The sequence below is a fragment of the Astyanax mexicanus genome, chromosome 17, assembly GCF_023375975.1.
Source record: "Astyanax mexicanus isolate ESR-SI-001 chromosome 17, AstMex3_surface, whole genome shotgun sequence".
Lineage (NCBI taxonomy): Eukaryota > Metazoa > Chordata > Actinopteri > Characiformes > Acestrorhamphidae > Astyanax > Astyanax mexicanus.
In genome coordinates, this window is record NC_064424.1 from 23,156,790 (window position 1) to 23,179,431 (window position 22,642).

The 22,642-nt window shown below is 37.4% G+C and overlaps 2 protein-coding genes and 1 long non-coding RNA gene across 3 annotated transcripts in view; all 3 read right to left on the reverse strand.

The window, feature by feature from the left end:
• The window catches only part of LOC125782470 (NACHT, LRR and PYD domains-containing protein 2-like), a 95,383-nt gene extending 75,269 nt beyond the window's left edge, over positions 1–20,114 (reverse strand). The window contains exons 1-3 of the mRNA XM_049466666.1: positions 20,089–20,114; positions 19,489–19,671; positions 15,836–16,003 (exon numbers count right to left, since the gene is read on the reverse strand). Coding sequence (XP_049322623.1) covers positions 15,836–16,003; positions 19,489–19,671; positions 20,089–20,114 — 377 coding nt within the window. The remainder of the gene's footprint in view (positions 1–15,835; positions 16,004–19,488; positions 19,672–20,088) is intronic.
• On the reverse strand, positions 10,570–11,199 carry LOC125782425 (uncharacterized). The gene is made up of 3 exons (XR_007425101.1): positions 11,046–11,199; positions 10,739–10,912; positions 10,570–10,653 (listed from the first exon to the last, which is right to left on the reverse strand). It is a non-coding gene; the product is annotated as an uncharacterized LOC125782425 (long non-coding RNA).
• Positions 20,115–21,931: 1,817 nt separating the features above from the next.
• Positions 21,932–22,642, reverse strand: part of LOC125782471 (NACHT, LRR and PYD domains-containing protein 3-like) — a 55,929-nt gene continuing 55,218 nt past the window's right edge. Inside the window, exon 8 of the mRNA XM_049466667.1 lies at positions 21,932–22,508. Coding sequence (XP_049322624.1) covers positions 21,932–22,508 — 577 coding nt within the window. The remainder of the gene's footprint in view (positions 22,509–22,642) is intronic.

Here is a 22,642-nt window from a genome sequence, read left to right on the forward strand (position 1 = left end):
TTGAAAAAAGCGATAATACAGGCTTATGGCCTACAAAATGGCTGTTGCTCTTTGGCCATATTAGAGGCAAAAAATATCTGATTTGGCTCAAAATTTGCAATCAAGATCACAATATCAGTCTATATATGTATGTCAATTTCTGTGTCAATAGGGTCAAAGGTTCCTGACTGCTGTCAATTTAGATTTGAACAAAGCGATAATACAGGCTTGAGGCCTACAAAATCGCTGTAGTTTTCCAGCCGTTGTAGAGGCAAAACATGTCCGATTTGGCTGAAAATTTGCAATCAAGATCAGATTATCAGTCTATATATGTGTATAAATTTGTGTGTTGATAGGGTGAAAGGTTCCTGTCTTCTGTCCATTTAGGTTGGAAAATAGCGATAAATAGAATAAATTGAAAATAGTTATTTTTTCACTGTAGAGCCTACTGAAGACTTATTTGGCTCATACTTGGCACATGTACTTCAAATGTCATTGTTAATTAGTAGCTTCAACAGTTTTGGCATGTTTTAAACTTTGACAGAGTTTTGGCCAAATAACTCTGAAAAGGCTTTCACGTACATGTTTGATCAAGGTTTATGGGCCTCAAATAGTTAAAATGTCAAGATTTTTTTGATAATTATTTACCTACAGGGTCTCAAGATTGCATCAAGACCAAATTTGTTTTGATTGATTAAGGACTTAAAGACAAGTTCGAAAAGAGCAATTTTTACTCTTTTGGCCACTGATGAAAATCTTTGCATTTTTGGTAAACATATGTAATTACAAAGTTGTAAAGGCTACAGCAAAGTATACAACTAAAAAAGAATAACAAGCCTAGGCCACTTGTACCTTTAGATATAACTGATTTTCTGCTATAGCGCCCCCTTGAGGCCAATCAACGCCATATTTTAATGGATGATAGAAGGCCCTGAGATACATGTAGGGTATAAGTATCGTCCTGATTGGTCATTGTTTAGCCTGTCAAAAGCTTGCTGGAATCTGATTGGCTAATAACGATCGCAAAAATTTGCATATCAAATTTTCCTTCTGTAAAACATTAGGACATAGGCCATAGATGATACATGCCAAAGGAGAGCTTCATAGCTTGTACGGTTCCTGAGAAACAGATTTTTAGCTTTGGCTCCGCCCCCTGGGGGCGTATGTCTACACAGATTGACGGGCTACCTCAGAATCATGTTGGCATCAAAGGTCTAAAGTGGCATTAGTGTAGGTTTAAGCATTCAAAAGTTACAGCTGTTAGAGTAAATTTGGGTGTGCCACGGTAAGATTAATTTGCATATGGCGGCCATATTGTTTACAAATTTCACAATTTTTTTGATAATTATTGAGGTGGGGACTCTGCTGAGTTGTTTGACACCAAATATGACAGGATTGGTCAATGACCCTAGGACAAGTTCTCAAAAGTAGGTTTTGCATATTATGCTAAATAGCAAAAAATCTAAGTGGGCGGAGCTTAGTGGTTCTATTGACCTTTTTGATTTGCCATTAACCAAGGAATCATATAATGCAAGAATTTTTGCTCTAGCTATCAGGGCGTGGCAGTTACGAGGCCTAACGCGTTGACCTTCGCCATAGCGCCCCCTTGAGGCCGATCGGGCTCATCTTTTGAATCTGAGTAGCGGTGAGAAGTACTACCATATGACCAAGTCTCAGCCCTGTAGGCCTTACGGTTTCTTCTGCCCGATCACTTCTATGGCAGAAAAAGAATAAGAATAATAATAATAATAATAATAATAATAATAATAAATATAGCCGCAAGCGGCGATTTACGGGGTTCGAGCGTCACAGGCAAAGAGGCCCCTGGAGGCCAGTTAGGCTTAAAACCTGTTGCTGGTTGACCGTCATCACCAAACTGGATAACCAAGCTGGGTAACCAGCGTGACCATAAAGACCATAATGACAATGCTAGATGAGTGGTGTGAGTAAACTACTTGAAAAGCATTGATAAATTGAGCTGTAGTGTTCATCAGGTTTTATGTGGTGTCTTGCTGCACTCTAGTGGGCATTTGGTGAAACAACTTCAGTTCTTAAATTAAAAAAAACACAAGGCATAAAAAAGGCATATAAATAACCCATATATAGTGTATAAGTTTTGACCTGATAAACATTCTGCCTGTCAACAGCTTGCTGGAATGTGATTGGCTAATAGTGACCACTAAAGTGTCCATATCAAATTTTCATTTGGTGTACCATTAGTGCATGGGCCATAGATGATAATTGGCTAGGATGACCTTGATAGCTTGTATGGTTCTAGAGAAACAGCTATCGAGCATTGGCCCCGCCCCCTGGGGGGGGTGTATGTCTACTTAAACTGACAGGGTATCTGAGAATCATGTAATGATCAAAGGACTGAAGTGGTATTAGTGTCAGGTTAAGCATTCAAAAGTTATAAGTGTTAAAGACATTTTACTGCACCATGGTAGAACTCATTTGCATATGGCGGCCATATTGTTTATAAATGTAAAGATTTTTTTTAATAATTATTGAGGAGTAAGCTCTGCTGAACTGTTTGACACCAAACATGTCATGATTGGTCAAGGAGGCAAAGACAAGATCTCAAAAGTAGGTTTTGCATATTATGCAAATTAAAAAAAAATTAAGTGGGTGGAGCATAAATAAGAATGACCCAGGTGGCTGACTAGCATGACCAAGAAGGATAAATATGTTCAATTAAGCAAGACAAAAAAGATTAAATAAGTTCAGCAGAGCTTTAATTTAGAATAATTCAAATGTAGCTGTTTCACCAAATGACCACCAGAGCGCAGCAAGAGACCACATATAACCTGCTGGAAATCTATCACTCTATAAGTAAGACAGAACATTCCCTATCAGTGTGTTTCTATTTATTAAAAAGAGAAGAAAAGTCCGATTGGGCTCCAAATTGGTACTCATGATCAAGTGGTCTGCATATACATGTATGTAAATTTGTGTGTTGATAGGGTCAAAGGTTCCTGACTTCTGACCATTTAGGTTTGAAAAAAGCGATAATACAGGCTTATGGCCTACAAAATGGCTGTTGCTCTTTGGCCATATTAGAGGCAAAAAATATCTGATTTGGCTCAAAATTTGCAATCAGGATCACAATATCAGTCTATATATGTATGTCAATTTCTGTGTCGATAGGGTCAAAGGTTCCTGACTTCTGTCCATTTAGGTTTGAAAAAAGCGATAATACAGGCTTGAGGCCTACAAAATCGCTGTAGTTTTCCAGCCGTTGTAGAGGCAAAACATGTCCGATTTGGCTGAAAATTTGCAATCAAGATCAGATTATCAGTCTATATATGTGTATAAATTTGTGTGTTGATAGGGTGAAAGGTTCCTGTCTTCTGTCCATTTAGGTTGGAAAATAGCGATAAATAGAATAAATTGAAAATAGTTATTTTTTCACTGTAGAGCCTACTGAAGACTTATTTGGCTCATACTTGGCAAATGTGCTTCAAATGTCATTGTTAATTAGTAGCTTCAACAGTTTTGGCATGTTTTAAACTTTGACAGAGTTTTGGCCAAATAACTCTGAAAAGGCTTTCACGTACATGTTTGATCAAGGTTTATGGGCCTCAAATAGTTTAAATGTCAAGATTTTTTTGATAATTATTTACCTACAGGCTCTCAAGATTGCATCAAGACCAAATTTGTTTTGATTGATTAAGGACTTAAAGACAAGTTCGAAAAGAGCAATTTTTACTCTTTTGGCCACTGATTAAAATCTTTGCATTTTTGGTAAACATATGTAATTACAAAGTTGTAAAGGCTACAGCAAAGTATACAAATCAACAAGAATAACAAGCCTAGGCCACTTGTACCTTTAGATATAACTGATTTTCTGCTATAGCGCCCCCTTGAGGCCAATCAACGCCATATTTTAATGGATGATAGAAGGCCCTGAGATACATGTAGGGTATAAGTATCGTCCTGATTGGTCATTGTTTAGCATGTCAAAAGCTTGCTGGAATCTGATTGGCTAATAACGATCGCAAAAATTTGCATATCAAATTTTCCTTCTGTAAAACATTAGGACATAGGCCATAGATGATACATGTCAAAGGAGAGCTCCATAGCTTGTACGGTTCCTGAGAAACAGATTTTTAGCTTTGGCTCCGCCCCCTGGGGGCGTATGTCTACACAGATTGACGGGCTACCTCAGAATCATGTTGGCATCAAAGTTGTAAAGTGGCATTAGTGTAGGTTTAAGCATTCAAAAGTTACAGCTGTTAGAGTAAATTTGGGTGTGCCACGGTAAGATTAATTTGCATATGGCGGCCATATTGTTTACAAATTTCACAATTTTTTCGATAATTATTGAGGTTGGGACTCTGCTGAGTTGTTTGACACCAAACATGACAGGATTGGTCAATGACCCTAGGACAAGTTCTCAAAAGTAGGTTTTGCATATTATGCTAAATAGCAAAAAATCTAAGTGGGCGGAGCTTAGTGGTTCTATTGACCTTTTTGATTTGCCATTAACCAAGGAATCATATAATGCAAGAATTTTTGCTCTAGCTATCAGGGCGTAGGAGTTACGAGGCCAAACGCGTTGACCTTCGCCATAGCGCCCCCTTGAGGCCGATCGGGCTCATCTTTTGAATCTGAGTAGCGGTGAGAAGTACTACCATATGACCAAGTCTCAGCCCTGTAGGCCTTACGGTTTCTTCTGCCCAATCACTTCTATGGCAGAAAAAGAATAAGAACTATAATAATAATAATAATAATAATAATAATCAGAACAATTACAATAGGGTTTCTAGCACTACGTGCTCGAACCCCTAATAATAATAATCAGAACAATTACAATAGGGTTTCTAGCACTACGTGCTCGAACCCCTAATAATAATAATAATAATAATAATAATAATCAGAACAATTACAATAGGGTTTCTAGCACTACGTGCTCGAACCCCTAATAATAATAATCAGAACAATTACAATAGGGTTTCTAGCACTACGTGCTCGAACCCCTAATAATCAGAACAATTACAATAGGGTTTCTAGCACTACGTGCTCGAACCCCTAATAATAATCAGAACAATTACAATAGGGTTTCTAGCACTACGTGCTCGAACCCCTAATAATAATAATAATAATAATCAGAACAATTACAATAGGGTTTCTAGCACTACGTGCTCGAACCCCTAATAATAATAATAATAATAATCAGAACAATTACAATAGGGTTTCTAGCACTACGTGCTCGAACCCCTAATAATAATAATAATAATAATAATCAGAACAATTACAATAGGGTTTCTAGCACTACGTGCTCGAACCCCTAATAATAATCAGAACAATTACAATAGGGTTTCTAGCACTACGTGCTCGAACCCCTAATAATAATAATAATAATCAGAACAATTACAATAGGGTTTCTAGCACTACGTGCTCGAACCCCTAATAATCAGAACAATTACAATAGGGTTTCTAGCACTACGTGCTCGAACCCCTAATAATAATAATAAGAAGAAAAATCTTAGCAAAAACAATAGGGTTCTACGCACCTTCGGTGCTTGAACCCTAAATATACTTAAAATAGCTGAGAGGAGGACTTTGGATAAATTGCTTTCTATCATGAACAATGATAGTCACCCACTTCACACCACAATCATGAAGCAGAGGAGTGTGTTCAGTGGCAGACTGCTGTCACAGAGCTGCACAACAGACGGACTCAGAAAATCCTTCATTCCAAGAGCCATCAGACTCTTAAACTCCTCCCATCGGGGACGGGATGCTGCTGCTGACTGAGTTTAATCCAGTCACACCACATGGACATTATTCTACCACTTAGTTCTTAATTCTTTACACTATCACTTCCCCAACCTCACTTACTGTCAAGTACAGTTACTCATGATTGGATATTCACATATTCATTTCTCAGAACTATTTTGTAACATATGCATATTTATATTTATATTTCTATGGCACATCAGTCACTTTTATAATCAATGTCATTGCACCTTGCACTTTGCTCTGTTAATTATTTAATGACCATTAGCAACATCTACTGCACTGCTCCGTTTACAGATAGATCTTTATGTTGTATAATACGTTTTTTACAGCCTTATATATTTTCTATTCTTCTGTGTTTTAATTTATGTTTAGTATGTTTCTTATTGTATTGTACAGTTGCTGCTGGATGCCTAAATTTCCTTCGGGATAAATAAAGTATCTATCTATCTATCTATCTATCTATCTATCTATCTATCTATCTATCTATCTATCTATCTATCTATCTATCTATCTATCTATCTAAAAATTTGCACAGCAACTATTAGTAATTATTATTTATATTTATTTGACATTTATAAGGATTTATATTTATGTTCAGTACACAGACTTAATAATTGTAGCTTAATATAGCAGATGTACACATTCTGCTGTTTGAGAATTTGACAGATGCTCATTCTCAATCTTAAAAAAAATGAAAAGAGAAAAGCATTTTGACTGAACATAAATTTAATTCATTTTACCTCGCTATTATTTAACTGAAATTCACTTTTATATTTTTGAGATTTTTTTTTATATTAACTAAATGACGTCATTCACCCAATACCCATCATTTATTCAAAACAAAATACACAGATCTATAAAGCTATATATTAGTGTTCGTATCTTATCACCAGGTGATCCATGAATAATTAAGAGAATTAGTACACGCATTTTGCATGTTTCGAGCTGCACCGAAAGACACAAGACACAAGACGCACCTCATAATTAATCTGTGCAAAGCGCAACTCACCAGTGAGCTATAGATTGCTAAAATGGGGCCCTGTTTGTGTGTGTGTGTTTATAAATAATATAAAAATATGTGCTTGCATGCTTGTGTCAGTAAGAGATCAGTGAATTTGAACACATGGGTGTTTAGGTATGGTGGTAGCGATACAGGAATGTGTATTTATGAACCATCTACTCTATAATGTAATATATTTAAGAGGAACAGCTGATATTGTTGTTTGAATGGGTTGGTGGACAGAGGTTTTGTATAATGTTATATTTTTTAAGTTCATCTTTATAATGTTTGGTTTTGTATGTGTGTGTGTTCGCCTTGGCATGTGTGTATTTTTGCGCATGTTCGCATATGTAGGCTCCTGTGTGTGTGTGTGTGTACTTATGTAATGAGTATTGGGATCTCACTGTATTAAACAATTTGGAGATCACCCACATTAGTTTTGGTCCTGTCATGGACAAATGGAAGAATTTGAAAGGCAGCAGTTTTATTAAAAGATGACTTTATATGGCAGCATGCCAGTTTGTGGCAGTTGCATGAAATGATGCCAAATTATACAATGTCTGTGTTTATATACTGTAAATGGATTTAGCTCCTGATCATCTTAACTGGTCAGACAAAGACAAGGTGGAAGTTTTTTTTCTCATGCATTTGATGGCAGAAATTATGTAGAAATGTAAGCTTGTGTGCGCATATACTGTATGTCTTTTGAAACAATTTGTTCTTAAAGGTCTCATGTGAGCCGTTTTTTGTGAAAAAATGTGCTCTGGTGCTTCTATTTAGCCCTGCTTTAGATTACTGAATTACTGGTCTCTGAAGAAATACAGGTTTTGGCTCTTGCTCACGAATATTCATACACGCAAATATATTACCTCTGATTGGCTAACAGCACTGCAGCACCTGCCCCCCCAGTCAATTTTACAGCTCTAAAACTCAAAGGACAAAATGTTTTCAGAGATACAGCCTTAGTTAAAGATATAGCACTGAGTGCTAGGTAAAGGTAACCCTTAAACTTAACATCAGACTTAAGCAGCCCCGCAGCCAAGAAATGTTATCAGCAGTGTTGGGCACGTTACTTTGAAAAAGTAATTCATTATAGTTACTAGTTTCTTCTCCAAAAAAGTTACTAACGGAGTTACTCTACTTCAAAAGTAACTAGCTTCCAGTAAAAGTAATTATTGTGTTACTTTTGTATACCTGTCTTGGTATAGTTTTGAATGTAAAAATAAGGGAAATTTTCCGCCACCCGCTTTGAAACGTCCCACCAGCCCAACTGAGGTTCAGTATCCCTGACATTTTAAGACAGGTTTGCAAGAAATCTAAAATAACCACCTGTGAACCACTTACAAACTACAATTAGATGATCAGAATCTAATAGGCCTACCTTTGTTGACACTGAAATGTTGTGGACATTCCTACATATGTCATTCTTATAATACAGCCTAAATGAAAACAATTTTCTAGATATTTACATGACGTCTTCATTTTCTTGTCAGGAATGCACTCTTATGTTATATTTTTTATTCAATGGATTTAAAATTGAACAAAGGGTGAATAAATTCTGCAAAGTGAGCTTTTACTAAAGGACATGGACCAGATATATTCCATCAGTGAATCCATTCCTCAATAAAGTATGCAAAAAAGTACATCAGCAATGGATTTCAATGTAATAATGTAAACAATTCACTTGTTTCTTATTTGTTATTTTACCTTTTATGATACAAATGAACAAATTATTAAAATAAATACCCATAAATATCAGTTCTAAGGGGCCTACACAATTAATAATCTTTATTTAATATTCCTCTAGCAGGCAACAAAAACAGCTCGGGAGTATTTCCGGATAATATAGTAAGTGGTGGTTTGAGCTGTCTAATACACTGCTGGATTTACATAATGATTGAGTTATGGTCCACAGTGGGCTAAGAGATTTTAACAGGTAAACTTAGTAAAGGATTGTTAATTAGCTGATCAGTTGGATCCGGTGGAAAACACACAATTTAGAGGCAGTGAGCAGAGTTCAGAAACTGCTTTAAACTAAACTAAAAACTAAAGTACTGTACTAAATTCTGGCTATCCTCTACATCCAGCTTCTAGCAAACTAGTTAGCTAAATTATTTTTTGTTTATCATAGCTTACAGTAAGTCCCGCAATCCTAAATTAGTAAATACAAGTAAAAAATTAGTTATTGGCTGATCAGGTACATTCAGGGCAGGTTGAACATTATATATATGGGTTTGATCTGTGTGTTTTGATTGGGAGACGAGTCTTTTTAACCTGCAGAAACAGCTCCAGAAACAATGTTATCACAGTTTACATAGTTAGCTCCGATATGTTTTAACGTCAGCAGCTCCGACTAGCTGCCTGAACTCACAGCGACGGGGGGGCTTCCCCACACTAACCCTCCTCTGCGCTCCGCAAAACCAGCAAGCTGATTGGTTGTTTATCCTGAAAGGCAGTACTTTCTCATTGAACTGGCACCATGATTAGTGTTAAGAGATTTAATAATCTCTCATTAATACGTTTTTTTTTTTTTTTTATAATACGGGAAATTTACGGGAAAATACTAATACGGGAGGACGGGAGGAAAGAGGGGTAAAATACGGTAGTTTCCGGGCCAAAACAGGAGACTTTTGTAAAAAAAAAAAAAGTTAATTGAGCGGCTAAAGTAACGTGCAATAACGGGGTGTCGGAAATAGTAACAGCGTTATAGTGACAGTAATAGTTCGTTAGATTTCTCGTTACTGAAAAAAGTAACACCGTTAGTAACAGCGTTATTCCCATCAATGCCGCGAGCCAAGCCCAGACTGCCCACGTTGCAGAAATGTTATCAATGTGCAAGTAGAGACTGCCTGTCTGACGCCAGTCTTCCAGCGGAAGCACGAATTACCCCCACGGCCGCAACGCCAGTCTCTCTGTGGCAGCGCAAGCAACCTACCTGCGGCCTGGTGCTTGGGCAGTTTCCACGGCGAAGCCCCAGAGTCTGCCCTATATCATAAAATCCAACCTGAACGCCGGTCACTTTGACCGGTGTTCTGTCGATTTGAGTCAAACCGTGCTTTCCTCATGTAAACCTATAGTACCACTACCTATCTCTGTAAACAGAGCTGTTAGCTCCTCCTTAGCTATTGCTTCTAATGCTGTAGCCCAGGTTCAGTGTTGTCTGTGGGCGGTCCCGAGCCGAGCTGGGTGAGGCCATGAAGTCACAGGTTGATGTAGACACCTAACAGCTCTCTGGTCAACTCGTATTTCAGAAGATTTTCTTTTCCTAGCTACTGCAGACAAGGTAGGCTGAGAAACAGTTTCATATGCAGTATGCAAATACAACTCAGGGAGATCTATAGTATTATACAAAGAACAAGAAAAAATGGATTTTAGCGGAATGAGAAGCAAAAATATTGTGTTTTTATATTACCAGATTTATAACTAGAAGTAATTGATGTAGTGTCTCTTTGTGGGTTTTTTTACTCTGGAAATATTGGATAAAAACTGCTTTAGTTTAACATTTTTAAAGCCTCTTAAAAACACCTGTATGGTTAGAGACAAATAATTAGAAAACCCTGTTTTTCTGACCATAGCTCAAAACATCTGACATATTTTTTAAGTGTTTGATTAACCTAATTATGGTAATTTTGTGCAGTATGCTGGTATATGTGCAACTATGTGCTGAACTATAAATAAAAAAAGTAGTTTGTTTATTACAGTCTGAAAGATACCACAGCTCATGTATGGTAGAATAAATGTATTTCTCTCACCTCAGTGTCTTTAGTTTATAGTTTGGATCCTGTAGTAAATAATAAAGATCCATTACGCTTCTGTTTCCAGGGTCATTTCCTCTGAGATCCAGTTCTATCAGATGTGATGAAGTGTTTGATTTTAAAGCTGAAGCCAGAGCAGTATAGCCTTTTTCTGATACACTGCAGTCTGAGAGACTGAAAAAAATAAAGTGCAATTGCATTTTAAATGAATTATAAAAAATATCATGACTATCTTTGTTTAGCTTTAGCAAACACTAACTTCAGCAACTCCAGTTTGCTGTTTGAGTTTTGTAGTAGATGATTTATCTCTTTCACTCCAGAGTCCCCTAGTTTATTCCCACTCAGATCCAGCTTTATAAGGTGTGAAGGATTAGAACAAAGAGCTGCTGATAGAGCAGCACAGTCTTGCCCTGTTATACTGCAGTTATTTAACCTACAAGAGAAAAAAGGCATAAACCAGAAACAATTATAACTTTGTTATTGTGATTCTTCAGTTTCACTAAAGCATACAGTAATATAAAAACAAAACATTAAATTACTTAATATTGTGCATTTAAAAATCTTACTTCAGTATCTTAGTTCTGCAGTGTAAATCCTTCAGTAGATGAGAGAGCTGCTTCACTGCTGAGTCTCCTGTTATTTTCCCACTTAGATTCAGTTCTGTCAGCAGTAAAGGGTTTGTTCCTAGAACTTCAGTCAGAGCAGCACAGAAATCCTCTGCAGCAGAGCTGTTCAACAGACTAAAGAGACAGAATATTATTACATATTCATTGCTTTTTTATACTGTCCCTGATTACAAGTTCTTTTAAAAAATGCAGACATGACATTTCAGATGATTCTAGTAGCCATTATGTTTTTTTGTATTTAAACAGGGTAAAATAAATTCTATAAAATTAGCTCACCTAATTGTCTTCAATTTACTGAGTGGATTATTCTGTAAATCAGTGAGCAGCTTCACTCCTGTGTCTCCAGGATCATTGTCTCTGAGATCCAGCTCTATCAGATTTGATGAAGGGTTCGACTCCAGAGCTGAAGCCAGAGCAGCATATCCTTCCTCTGAGATGCAGCAACTACTGAGACTGAAAATACATTAATTAAATAAAAAAACTTAGAATAAACAAAGCAAACACTTGCAGTAAGACACTGTATTCAGTAGTGTAGTATTTGTGAGTGATGAAAAAAAACCACCCGTTTTTCCTGTAAAGTTTACTAGATTGGAAATCTTCTGGCATATAAGAATTTTGCAGTGTGGTATGCTGCAGGATTGTTAGTGCATATTTTATGCAATTATGTTGCCCTCATAAACTGATGTGCCTCATATAGTAGTGTCTTGCTATATAGTAAACTGACTAGGGAACAAACCATCTTTGTTTTCGCCGCTCTGAGGACATCTTACACAGCAGCACTGCATTAAAATTGCTGCATCCCTTACCAAGTCTCATTTTTATTTATTTTTAATATTATTATTATTATTTGTGCATCTGTGCGTGTGAGTACACCTGCTTTTCTGACTAACACTTGTTCACAAGCTCTAATAAAGTTACTCTGCAGCCTGCTTTATCCCATTACACACTATTAGTACAATACATTCTGAGCAGAAATCTGAATTCTGATTGTTGTGGTCTGCCGATTGTCTTTAAACACAATGGCAGGATGCCAGGAATAGAATTCCTCACCACTTTATTTATTTAATGTATGCATTTGTGTTTGTTCTAACCTGTCCGTGTGTGCATTTCCTTAAATTTGATTTTGTATATCTACATTTTGACCCTGACTTATATGTTTAAGTGGGGTGCCAGTAAGGGGAGGCCATGTTGGAAAGGAAATTCTCTGCTTGCATTTTTTCACCTATACTGGTAATAATCAAACGTCCAGGATATGATTACTGTGCATTTTCATACTGTGGTATACCATAAAATGGATGCTACTGTACAGAATAACATTATATTAACAGCATTCTAGTGAAATCAATAAACAATTAACAAATAATTCAAATAAATGCATTTTTCTTGTATAATATTATCCCATATTTTATATATTATAATATGATTTAGCTGCTTTAAAATATACATATTTAGGCCCACATTTTACTTACCTCATTTTCTCCAGTCTACAGTGAGGATTCTTCAGTAGATCAGAAAGCTTTTGCAGTCCTAATCCATCTAGCTTATTCTTGTTTAGATCCAGAACTCTCAGGTGTGAAGGATTTACGAGCAGAGCAGAAATCAGTTTAGCACAATCTCTTTCTGTAATACTTCTTTTTTTAAATATTCTACAGAGAAAGATAATACAAAAATAAAAATAAAATCTTAAATCTTAAAACAGTCAATACTACTACTACTACTACTACTACTACTAATAATAATAATAATAACAATAGATTTTAAACACTTTTGTCTGCATATCACATCTTGTGTTAAAGTTAATATACAAATTTATTTTTTGTTCAGTGATCAGTAATATTGGCTATTGTAATATATTTGAGTAAGTGTACATTATTGTTGTCAATGAACCAATAAAAAAAATAACAATTTAAATACCTCAACAATTATTCTAATTTCTCCAAATTCAACAAAAAAAAATGTCCACTGCTATCTAACCCTTATTACATGCGTCTATAGTACTTAGTTGAGTAATCTTTTGCTATTTTGATCTGCTACAAACAAGATGCATAGCCAGACACCATTTTTTAGATCATTCAGACGTCTTTGAAACTCATTACAATTTTCAAAATCTAGGAACTGTGATAGCTACTACAGAATCTTTCAGGACGTCTTCTAAAACTAAGCTTTTGTGGTCTTTAACATATACTTTTTTTTTATAATTTTACCTATTGAAAGGTGCAGCCACACCAAAGCTTAAAAAAAAATCCACTGAACTGAATCCAAAATCTACTAAAGTGTTTTTGAGCATACAGGACCTGACCTTTCTTAAGCTTTGGAGCCAGAAAGCATGTATGGGAATGGAGTCCATCAGCGTTTATTATACCATATTATTCTATAGACAACAACCCAGGCTCTGTTTAAAACTGTATATTAATTATTGCACTGCTTACGTGAGTTTCTTCAGTCTGCAGTGAGGATCCTCCAGTAGAGCAGACAGCTGATTAACTGAGATCTTTTCTGGTTTAATTTTGCTCAGATCAAGCTCCCTCTGCAGTAAAGGGTTTCTCTTCAGAATTTGTTCAAGAAGAGTGCAGGCTTCCTCTGCAGAATCACTTGTCAGCAGCCTGTAGAGTGACCAACAGTAATATTACAATAATTATACAATTATGGATAATATTATTAATTATCCTATTACTGGCAAAAAACACAGAGATTCTGGTACCAATATTTGTGCCATTGTTATTATTATTGTGTAATTATATAAGATGACAACTAAACCAAATCTATAATAGATGTCTGAAATGTGCTGGAATGGGTATGATAGCTTTGTATGCTTTGTTTTGACCTATTATTATATTTCAAAATGACAGTATTAGTACTCACCATATGGTGTATTTTAATTAATGTCAGTGAGGAGAGCACACAATGTTGATTTAACTGTATTTTTATTTCTGCTTAATTTCTGCCACTTGAAACAAACAACAGAACTAATCTCTCTTTAAGAGTTCTTGTAATTCTACTTTAATTGAAAATTATGTTTCTACATTTAAGTAATATTTTTAATGCATAGAAAATAATAGTGAATGTTTTAAGAATGGATTGTTAATTAAAAATATCATTACCTCAGAGTTTTCTTTGAATTCATGAACACAGAAGTAATCTGTTCAACTCCTTTGTCTCCGGGGTCATTCCCACTGAAATCCAGCTTTTTCAGGTGTGATTTGGGGTTTTCTTTCAGAGCTGAAGCCAGAGCAGCATAACCTTTCTCTGTTACACTGCAGCATGAAAGACTAAAGAGAGACACGAGTATACAGTGTAATTAATCCTAGCAGTACAGTACAGTTTAATATTCCCTCCTCAGAAAACACAATCATTTTCCTTCAAGACTATGGGCTCTATTTTAGTGATCTATAGTGCACTGGTCAATTGCGAATTGTTTGATTTAGGGTTTGTCGGTGTGTCTCTGGTATCGTGCGTCTTGCTAGAAATGCACAAAATGCATGTACTATATTTCTTAATCAGTCATGGGTGTGTTTTGGGCGTAACGTGAAAATCAGTCTGCCAGTCATCATTCCCTTTAAGAGCCAGAGCGCCGAGTGGTCCAGCGTTCTAAAGCGCTGCCACTATGAATGGGAGATCGCAGGTTCAAACTCCCGCTCATGCAGCTTTGCTATCAAGCTGCCGGCGCTCAGAGGGCGCACAATTGGACCTGCTCCCTCCGGGTGGGAAGAAGGCGCTCTCTCTCCACATCACTCCTAGGGTGGGGCTTGGAGGGGCTTTCCTCCAAGCGCTGGCTGCTCGCCAATGCTGCATCAGCAGCAGCTTGAAAAGAAGCGGTGGCTGACTTCACATGTATCGGAGGAAGCATGTGTTAGTCTTCACCCTCCTGGTGTGTTGGGGCATTACTAGTGATAGGGGGTGTCCTAATGAATGGGTTGAGTAATTGGCTGTGTAAATTGGGGAGAAAATGGAAAAAAAATTGAACTAAAATTATGAGCCAGGTGTGCCCTGACTTTGGGGCCTTGGGATCTTAGCAGTGTGGTGCTTTTGTGCATCTCAGTAAAAGATACTGACCTGCGTGTTCACTCTGTGAAGGTACGCCAGTATGTAACCGACTAATTACGAATTGAACAATAAGCTGTGTGAGAGGCCATTTAAATTCTGTGATGTCAGTGCAGCAAAGTACAACACTGACTAACTGACATTAGTTTCACTTTCAAATTATGGAAACAGCACACCGAAACCTCAGCCTATTCTTTATATTTTACAATATTTCATTCACTTTACAGGTCCTTACTCGTCTTAAGCATATTTAACTGAACTTTATATTAAATTTGTAGCCGTGCTCTATCTGAACTTAGCACAGCAGATGATGGGCTGCTCACTGTGCCTCAATCCTGGTCAAACAACAATATAACATTTCCAAAACTGCACTTGCACAACATGAGAGAGAATAAGTGAGAATGAGCATCTGTCTAATTCTCACACAGTAGAATGCATATATCTGCTATATTAAGTTACAAGTAGTATGTCTGTGTACTAAACATACATAAAAATCCTTATAAATGTCAGAATATAACTAATTAATTATTACTAATAGTAACTAATAATTACTGTGGACATGTTTAAGTATATTTTATTTATAGTTATTACTGCACTTTCTGTGGTGTCAGATAGCAACAAGCATCACAACGTGCCTTACTCAGGGTGTACAATAGAGCCCTATGAATGATAATTACAGAAGATCTTACCTCAGTGTTTCCAGTTTACAAAGAGGATTTTTCAGGGCTTCACAGAGCTTTTTCACTCCTGAATTCTGCAGGTTGTTGTTACTCAGGTTCAGTTCTCTCAGACTGGATGAGGGGAGAACTGTAGCTAAAGCTAAACAGCTTTTTTCAGTTAGATCATCATTATTGATCCTAAAATCAAACGATAAGGACAGAACCATGAAACTTTGAATGCAACATCAACACCCATTTATTGTGTCTAATTAAAAAAAAAACCTTTATTATAATATTACAATAGTTCTGATGTTTTTACATTATAATATTTATAAGTGTTTCTCAACCAGAAGTGTATGTGTATTTGTGTGTGAGGGGGTAGTAGGAATTTCATTCAGATTTTTAGATGTGTATGTTGCTAAATAAAACCACCAATATGTCACCAGGCTACGTATAAAGCACTGATTAACCCTTTACTGCAGATCCATTTTTTTGCTCATTTCCATGCGATTTGCACTACTATGCTATCACACTGGATATCTTAAGTTTTACATATAGCACAATGACCATTCAGGGCTTAAACTGAAGTAGACACTTGGGACAAAACATTAACTTCCAAGAGGGAATTTCCATTATTTAGGTTCTATTTGAGAACGTTAAATGCAGAGGAAAATGTAAAAAAAAAAAAAAAAAAAGCACCTGTTATATTTGGAGTTTATAATGTGTGTATGGATGTTGGTGATGAATAGGCAATCATTCTCTACATTTCCTGGTTTATTAGGGTCTTGACAAACAAACTACAAAATTTGAAAAAGATACAAGCAAGAATAAAAAAACTACACAGCATTATATAAGGTGTCCACCAGGCGTCTCCAAAGGGTTCAAAAACTCTCCAGAGTGCCCCAACCTTTCTAAATACAAGGAAGAAGCTGTCACTATACAACACGTATATATATTATAATATTTTTTTCCTTTGTGATAAAACAAATTAAGTCCATTTCAGAGTAAGATTAATATTTTTTGGATAAAATGACACAAAGTCACACGTGTGCGCGCTGTGTGCTCCATGCAGTTTAGCGCTGTTGTTTTTTTTGGAGACAGCGCACCACATGGTGGCGGTTTGGCATGCCCCTCCCCCAGCCATTAGGAGACCAATCAGGGCAAATTACGTGTCAATGTTTTCGTCTGAGGGTGGACTATTGGTTGAAATAGGTGTCAATCAATTTTGTGACGCTGGAGAAAGGCTATGACCTGATTTGATTGGACACCCCTGAACACCAACGTGATTCAGCGCTTACGCCATTGGCTCAATAGACGACCACTCAAGAAAAATAGTTGTTAGTGAATACATCCTTAGCTTTGTATTCACGTACAACTTTGCGTGAAAACATTACATTGTGTGGTCGCTAGGAGCTTGAGAATATTACGTTGCGGTTGCGCTGAAAATAAACGCTTTTTTGTGAAAAGTGAGCAGGTGAATAAAGGACTTTATGGATATTTTATCTGCGGTTCAGAGCTGTACTGTGGATGCTGTAATAGTAAGTGAATTTTCTATAATATAATCTAATGTTATTTTACGTAATAATAATATTTTATAAGGCTATTTTGTTGGGGAGGCGTGTTCCCCATGTAAACAATGTGAAAAAACAGGCTGTTTTCAGTTGGAGATTTCTGGCGACTGGTTTCATGTAGATGGCTGAAAATTTGCAAGCAGGTAGTTAAAGTAGTTACTAAAGAATATGAGTGGGTTAGTTGGTCAGTGTGTTTATAAGTTTTGACGCGTTTAAGCATGCTACTTTACATAGTCAGAACGGTTCTGCAGTAAGAGGTTAAGGGAAACAAGTGCCAAATGTAAAAAACTAGTGACTATGTTAAAAAATGAATCTGGTAAAGTCTCCAGATTAATTGCGTGAGTTAATGTGCTTTCGTTAACAGCACTACTTTATTTGAATGCCTGTGACAGTTAACGGGTAAATCTAAATCTTTTTGAAGACTGTAGATCACTTATGTTTTTTTGGAAAATTGTGAGCACTGATTTTGGTCTATTTTAACTATGCTATAGGGACATAGGGGCCATTTAAGATGCAGGTGCAATATATAGACAAACACACAGTGGTGTGAAAAAGTGTTTGCCCCCTTCCTGATTTCCTGATTTTTTTGCATGTTTGTCACTCTTAAATTTTTCGGAGCATCAAACCAATTTAAATATTAGTCAAAGACAACACAGGTAAACACAAAATGCTATTTTTAAATTAAAGTGTTTAATATTAAGGAAGAAAAAAATCCAAACCTACATGGCCCTATGTGAAAAAGTGATTGCCCCTATACCCAATAGCTGGTCGGGCCACCCTTAGCAGCAACAACTGCAAACAAGTGTTTGGGATAACTTGCAATGAGTCTTTTACAGCGTTGTGGAGAACTTTTGGCCCTCTCATCTTTGCAGAATTGTTGTAATTCAGCCACACTGGAGGGTTTTCGAGCATGAACGGCCTTTTTAAGGTCATGCTACAGCATCTCCATCTGATTCAGGTCAGGACTTTGACTAGGCCACTCCAAAGTCTTCAATTTGTTTTTCTTCAGCCATTCAGAGGTGGAAGTTCGTTTCAGCTTGAGGTCATGAACAGATGGTCGGACATTCTCCTTCAGGATCTTTTGGTAGACAGCATACTTCATAGTTCTTCCAGGCCCTGACGCAGCAAAACAGCCCAGACCATCACACTACCATCACCATGTTTTACTGTTGGTATAATGTCCTTTTTCTGCAATGCAGTGTTTCTTTTACACCAGATGTACTGGGACACACACCTTCCAACGAGTTCAACTTTTGTCTTATCGGTCCACAGAATGTTTTCCCAAAAGTCTTGGGGATCATCAAAATGTGTTCTGGAAAAATTGAGACGAGCTTTAATGTTCTTTTTGCTCAGCAGTGGTTTTTGTCTAGGGACTCTGCCATGTAGGCCATTTGTGCCCAGTCTCTTTCTGATAGTGGAGGCATGAACACTGACCTTAACTGAGGCAAGTGCCTCAGTGCCTGCAGTTCTTTGGATGATGTTGTGGGGTCTTTTGTGACCTCTTGGATGAGTCGTCGTTGTGCTCTTGCGGTTATTTTGGGCGGCCAGCCACTCCTGGGAAGGTTCACCACTGTTCCATGTCTTCTGTTCCATGTCTCTCACTGTGGTTCGCTGGATTTCCAAAGCTTTGGAAATGGCTTTATAAACCTTTCCAGACAGATAGATCTCAATTACATTCTTTTTCAATTGTTCCTGAATTTCTTTGAATCATGGCATGATGTGTAGCTTTTAAGGATCTTTTGGTGGACTTCACTTTGTCAGGCAGGTCCTATTTAAGTGATGTCTTGATTGAGAACAGGTGTGGCAGTAACCAGGCCTGGGTGTGGCTAGAGACAGTGTACTCAGGTGTAAGAAACCACAGTGGCGGTATTTTTTAACAAGGGGTCAATCACTTTTTCACAGAGGGCCATGTAGGTTTGGATTTTTTTTCTCCCTTAATAATAAACACCTTCATTTAAAAATAGCATTTTGTGTTTACCTGTGTTGTCTTTGACTGATATTTAAATTGGTTTGATGTTCTGAAACATTTAAGTGTGACAAAAAATCAGGAAATCAGAAAGGTGACGAACACTTTCACACCACTGTATATATTTAACAAATAAGAATACTAACTGGAGTCTTCTCAGTTTGCAGTGTGAGTCTTGCAGTAAATCACACAGTTGTTTCACTCTGGAATCTCCTGAAAGTCCTGCTGGATTCCTGCTCAGGTTCAGCTCTGTCTGCAGTAAGAGATTCATTCCTAGAGCTGCAGTAAGAGAAGTCCAGGCTTCCTGTGCAGCATCAGTCTTCAACAGCCTGCAAAGAGAGGAGAATGTTTTAAGAAAATACAATATATTATAAACCTTTAAAATATGTGAAGAATGATATTACTAATTGAAAGTTTAATATATCTTTATATGTGTTTTTTTAAATACAGCTACATGCAGTGATTCCTAAGTCCAGTTCATTCTCTACCTGTATGAGTTGAAAGTATAAGTACAATTGAATATAGTGTATCCAATATGGCCAATTATTGAGTTTTCATATTCCAAGTGTTAATCTGACATTAATTAAATAGAGACAATATATTAATATGATGTCAACATTTGATGATTTTGAGCCAAAATATTTTCTTAAGAACGTGTTTGAGTGTTTATTTTACTTATATGGTCACTTTCTCCACACATATCCATACAGTGTGTGTCTCTGTGTGTGTGTATGTATATGTGTTACTGATGGCCCAGGTGTTGCACCTCCATGCTTCAGTAGGTCACTATCGCCTCAGTTCTAGCTCTAGCACACCTGTATTCTATTGCTCATTACTGTGTGTATAAATAGGCGTCTCACCTGGTTCTTGGTGCAACGTCTTGTCTGGTTATTCTAGCATTACAAATCTTTTCTGACCTTGAATTACCTTGTCTGCTATTGTTTGCCTGGACTTTGCAATTTTTTGTAAATAAAACCTGCTTTTGGATCCTTAACCTGGTTTTGTGTGACATTGAGTGTATGTGTTTGTGTCTGTGTGTGTGTGTTTTTTTTTGCGCATATTTGCATATGTAGGCTCCTGTGTGTGTTTGTACTTATGTAATGAGTATTGGGATCTCACTGTATTTAACAATTTGGAGATTATCCACATTAGTTTTGGTCTGAAAGGCAGCAGTTTTATCAAAAGATGACTTTAAATGGCAGCATGCCAGTATGTGGCAGTTGCATAGAATGAGGCCAAATTATACAATGTTTTTTATTAACTGTAAATGGATTTAGTTCTTGGTCATCTAAACTGGTCCAACAAAGACAAGGTGAAAGGGTTCTTGCTCAAAAAAGAATTTTGTGACAGAAATGACGTAGAAATGTAAGACTGTGTGCACATATACTGTATGTCTTTTGAAACAATTCATTCTTTTCTTGAAGTGAAAATATTGTGTGTTTATATGAATTGCTCTCACCTCAGTTTATAGATTAAATCCTGTAGGAAATAATAAAGAGATGCCACTCCTGTGTTTCCAGGGTCATTTCCTCTGAGATCCAGCTCTATCAGATGTGATGAGATGTTTGATTTTAAAGCTGAAGCCAGAGCAGAATAGCCTTTTTCTGATACACTGCAGTCTGAGAGACTGAAGAAAAGACATTGCAATTTACATATTTATTTAATTATTGTTAAAAATCATGATTATCTTTGTTTAGCTTTAGTAAAGCACTAACTTCAGCAACTCTAGTTTGCTGTTTGAGTTTTGTACTAGATGAGATATCTCTTTCACTCCAGAGTCCCCTAGTTTATTCCCACTCAGATCCAGCTCTATCAGGTGTGAAGGATTAGAACAAAGAGCTTCTGACAGAGCAGCACAGCCTTGCTCTGTAATACTGCTGTTATTTAACCTAAAAGATAATAATTAAAAATAATGATTACTTTGTAATCTTGATCTTTTATTCTCACTACAGCATACATTAACATAAAAACAAAGGAACATTCAATTACTTAATAGTGTGCATTTTAAAATCTTACTTCAGTATCTTAGTTCTGCAATGTAAATCCTTCAGTAAATCAGAAAGCTGCTGCACTGCTGAGTCTCCTGTTATTTTTCCACTCAGATTCAGCTCTTTCAGCAGTAAAGGGTTTGTTCCTAGAACTTCAGTCAAAGAATCACAGAAATCCTCTGCAGTAGAGCTGTTTAGCAGCCTGGAGATAAAGAATATTTGTACATCTATCTATTGCCTTTTTATACTGTCCCTGATAACATTGATTTTATATAAGTTATAAACAAATACACAACTTTTTAGATGTTTTTAGTAGCAGAAAGGGTAAAATAAATTCTATAAAATTAGCTCACCTAATTGTCTCCAATTTACTGGCTGGACTATTTTGTAAATCAGTGAGCAGCTTCACTCCTGTGTCTCCAGGATCATTGTCTCTGAGATCCAGCTCTGTCAGATTTGATGAAGGGTTCGATTCCAGAGCTGAAGCCAGAGCAGCATATCCTTCCTCTGAGATGCAGCAACTACTGAGACTAAAATACATTAATAAAACAAAATGGGAAATAGTAAGACACTGTATTTGTGATGGAAAATTACACTTTCTCTACCTGTTTTTAGGAATTTTCTGCAATTTGAGATTTTTTGGCAGCACTGAACAAGAGAGCTGGTTGCTCCGGGTGCTGAATGAGAGCCGGTCGCTCCAGGCGTTGAATGAGATAGCCGGTCGCTCCAGGCGTTGAACGAAAGAGCTGGTCGCTCCGGGCGCTAAATGAGAGCTGGTCGCTCCGGGTGCTGAATGAGAGCCGGTTGCTCTGGGTGCTGAACAAGAGAGCCGGTCGCTCCGGGTGCTGAATGAGAGAGCCGGTCGCTCCGGTTGCTGAATGAGAGCCACTCGGTCCGGTCGCTGAATGAGAGCCACTCGGTCCAGTCGCTGAATGAGAGCCACTCGGTCCGGTCGCTGAATGAGAGAGCCGGTCACTCCGGGTGCTGAATGAGAGAGCCGGACGCTCCGGGTGCTGAATGAGAGAGCCGGACGCTCCGGGTGCTGAATGAGAGAGCCGGTCGCTCCGGGCGCTGAACAAGAGCCACTCGCTCCGGTCACTGAATGAGAGAGCCGGACGCTCCGGGTGCTGAACACAAGCTGGTTGCTCCAGGTGCTTAACGACAGAGCCGTTCCCTGGCTAACAGTGCCAGAGAACCGGTTGTTTGGATTTTAGCATAGCTAGTTAGCTAACTCTTCTGCTGTCCTTCTTTTTCCACCCTCCTCCGGCTGTTGGAGGTAGGCAGTCTTTCACAAACCCTGAGATATCAGCCA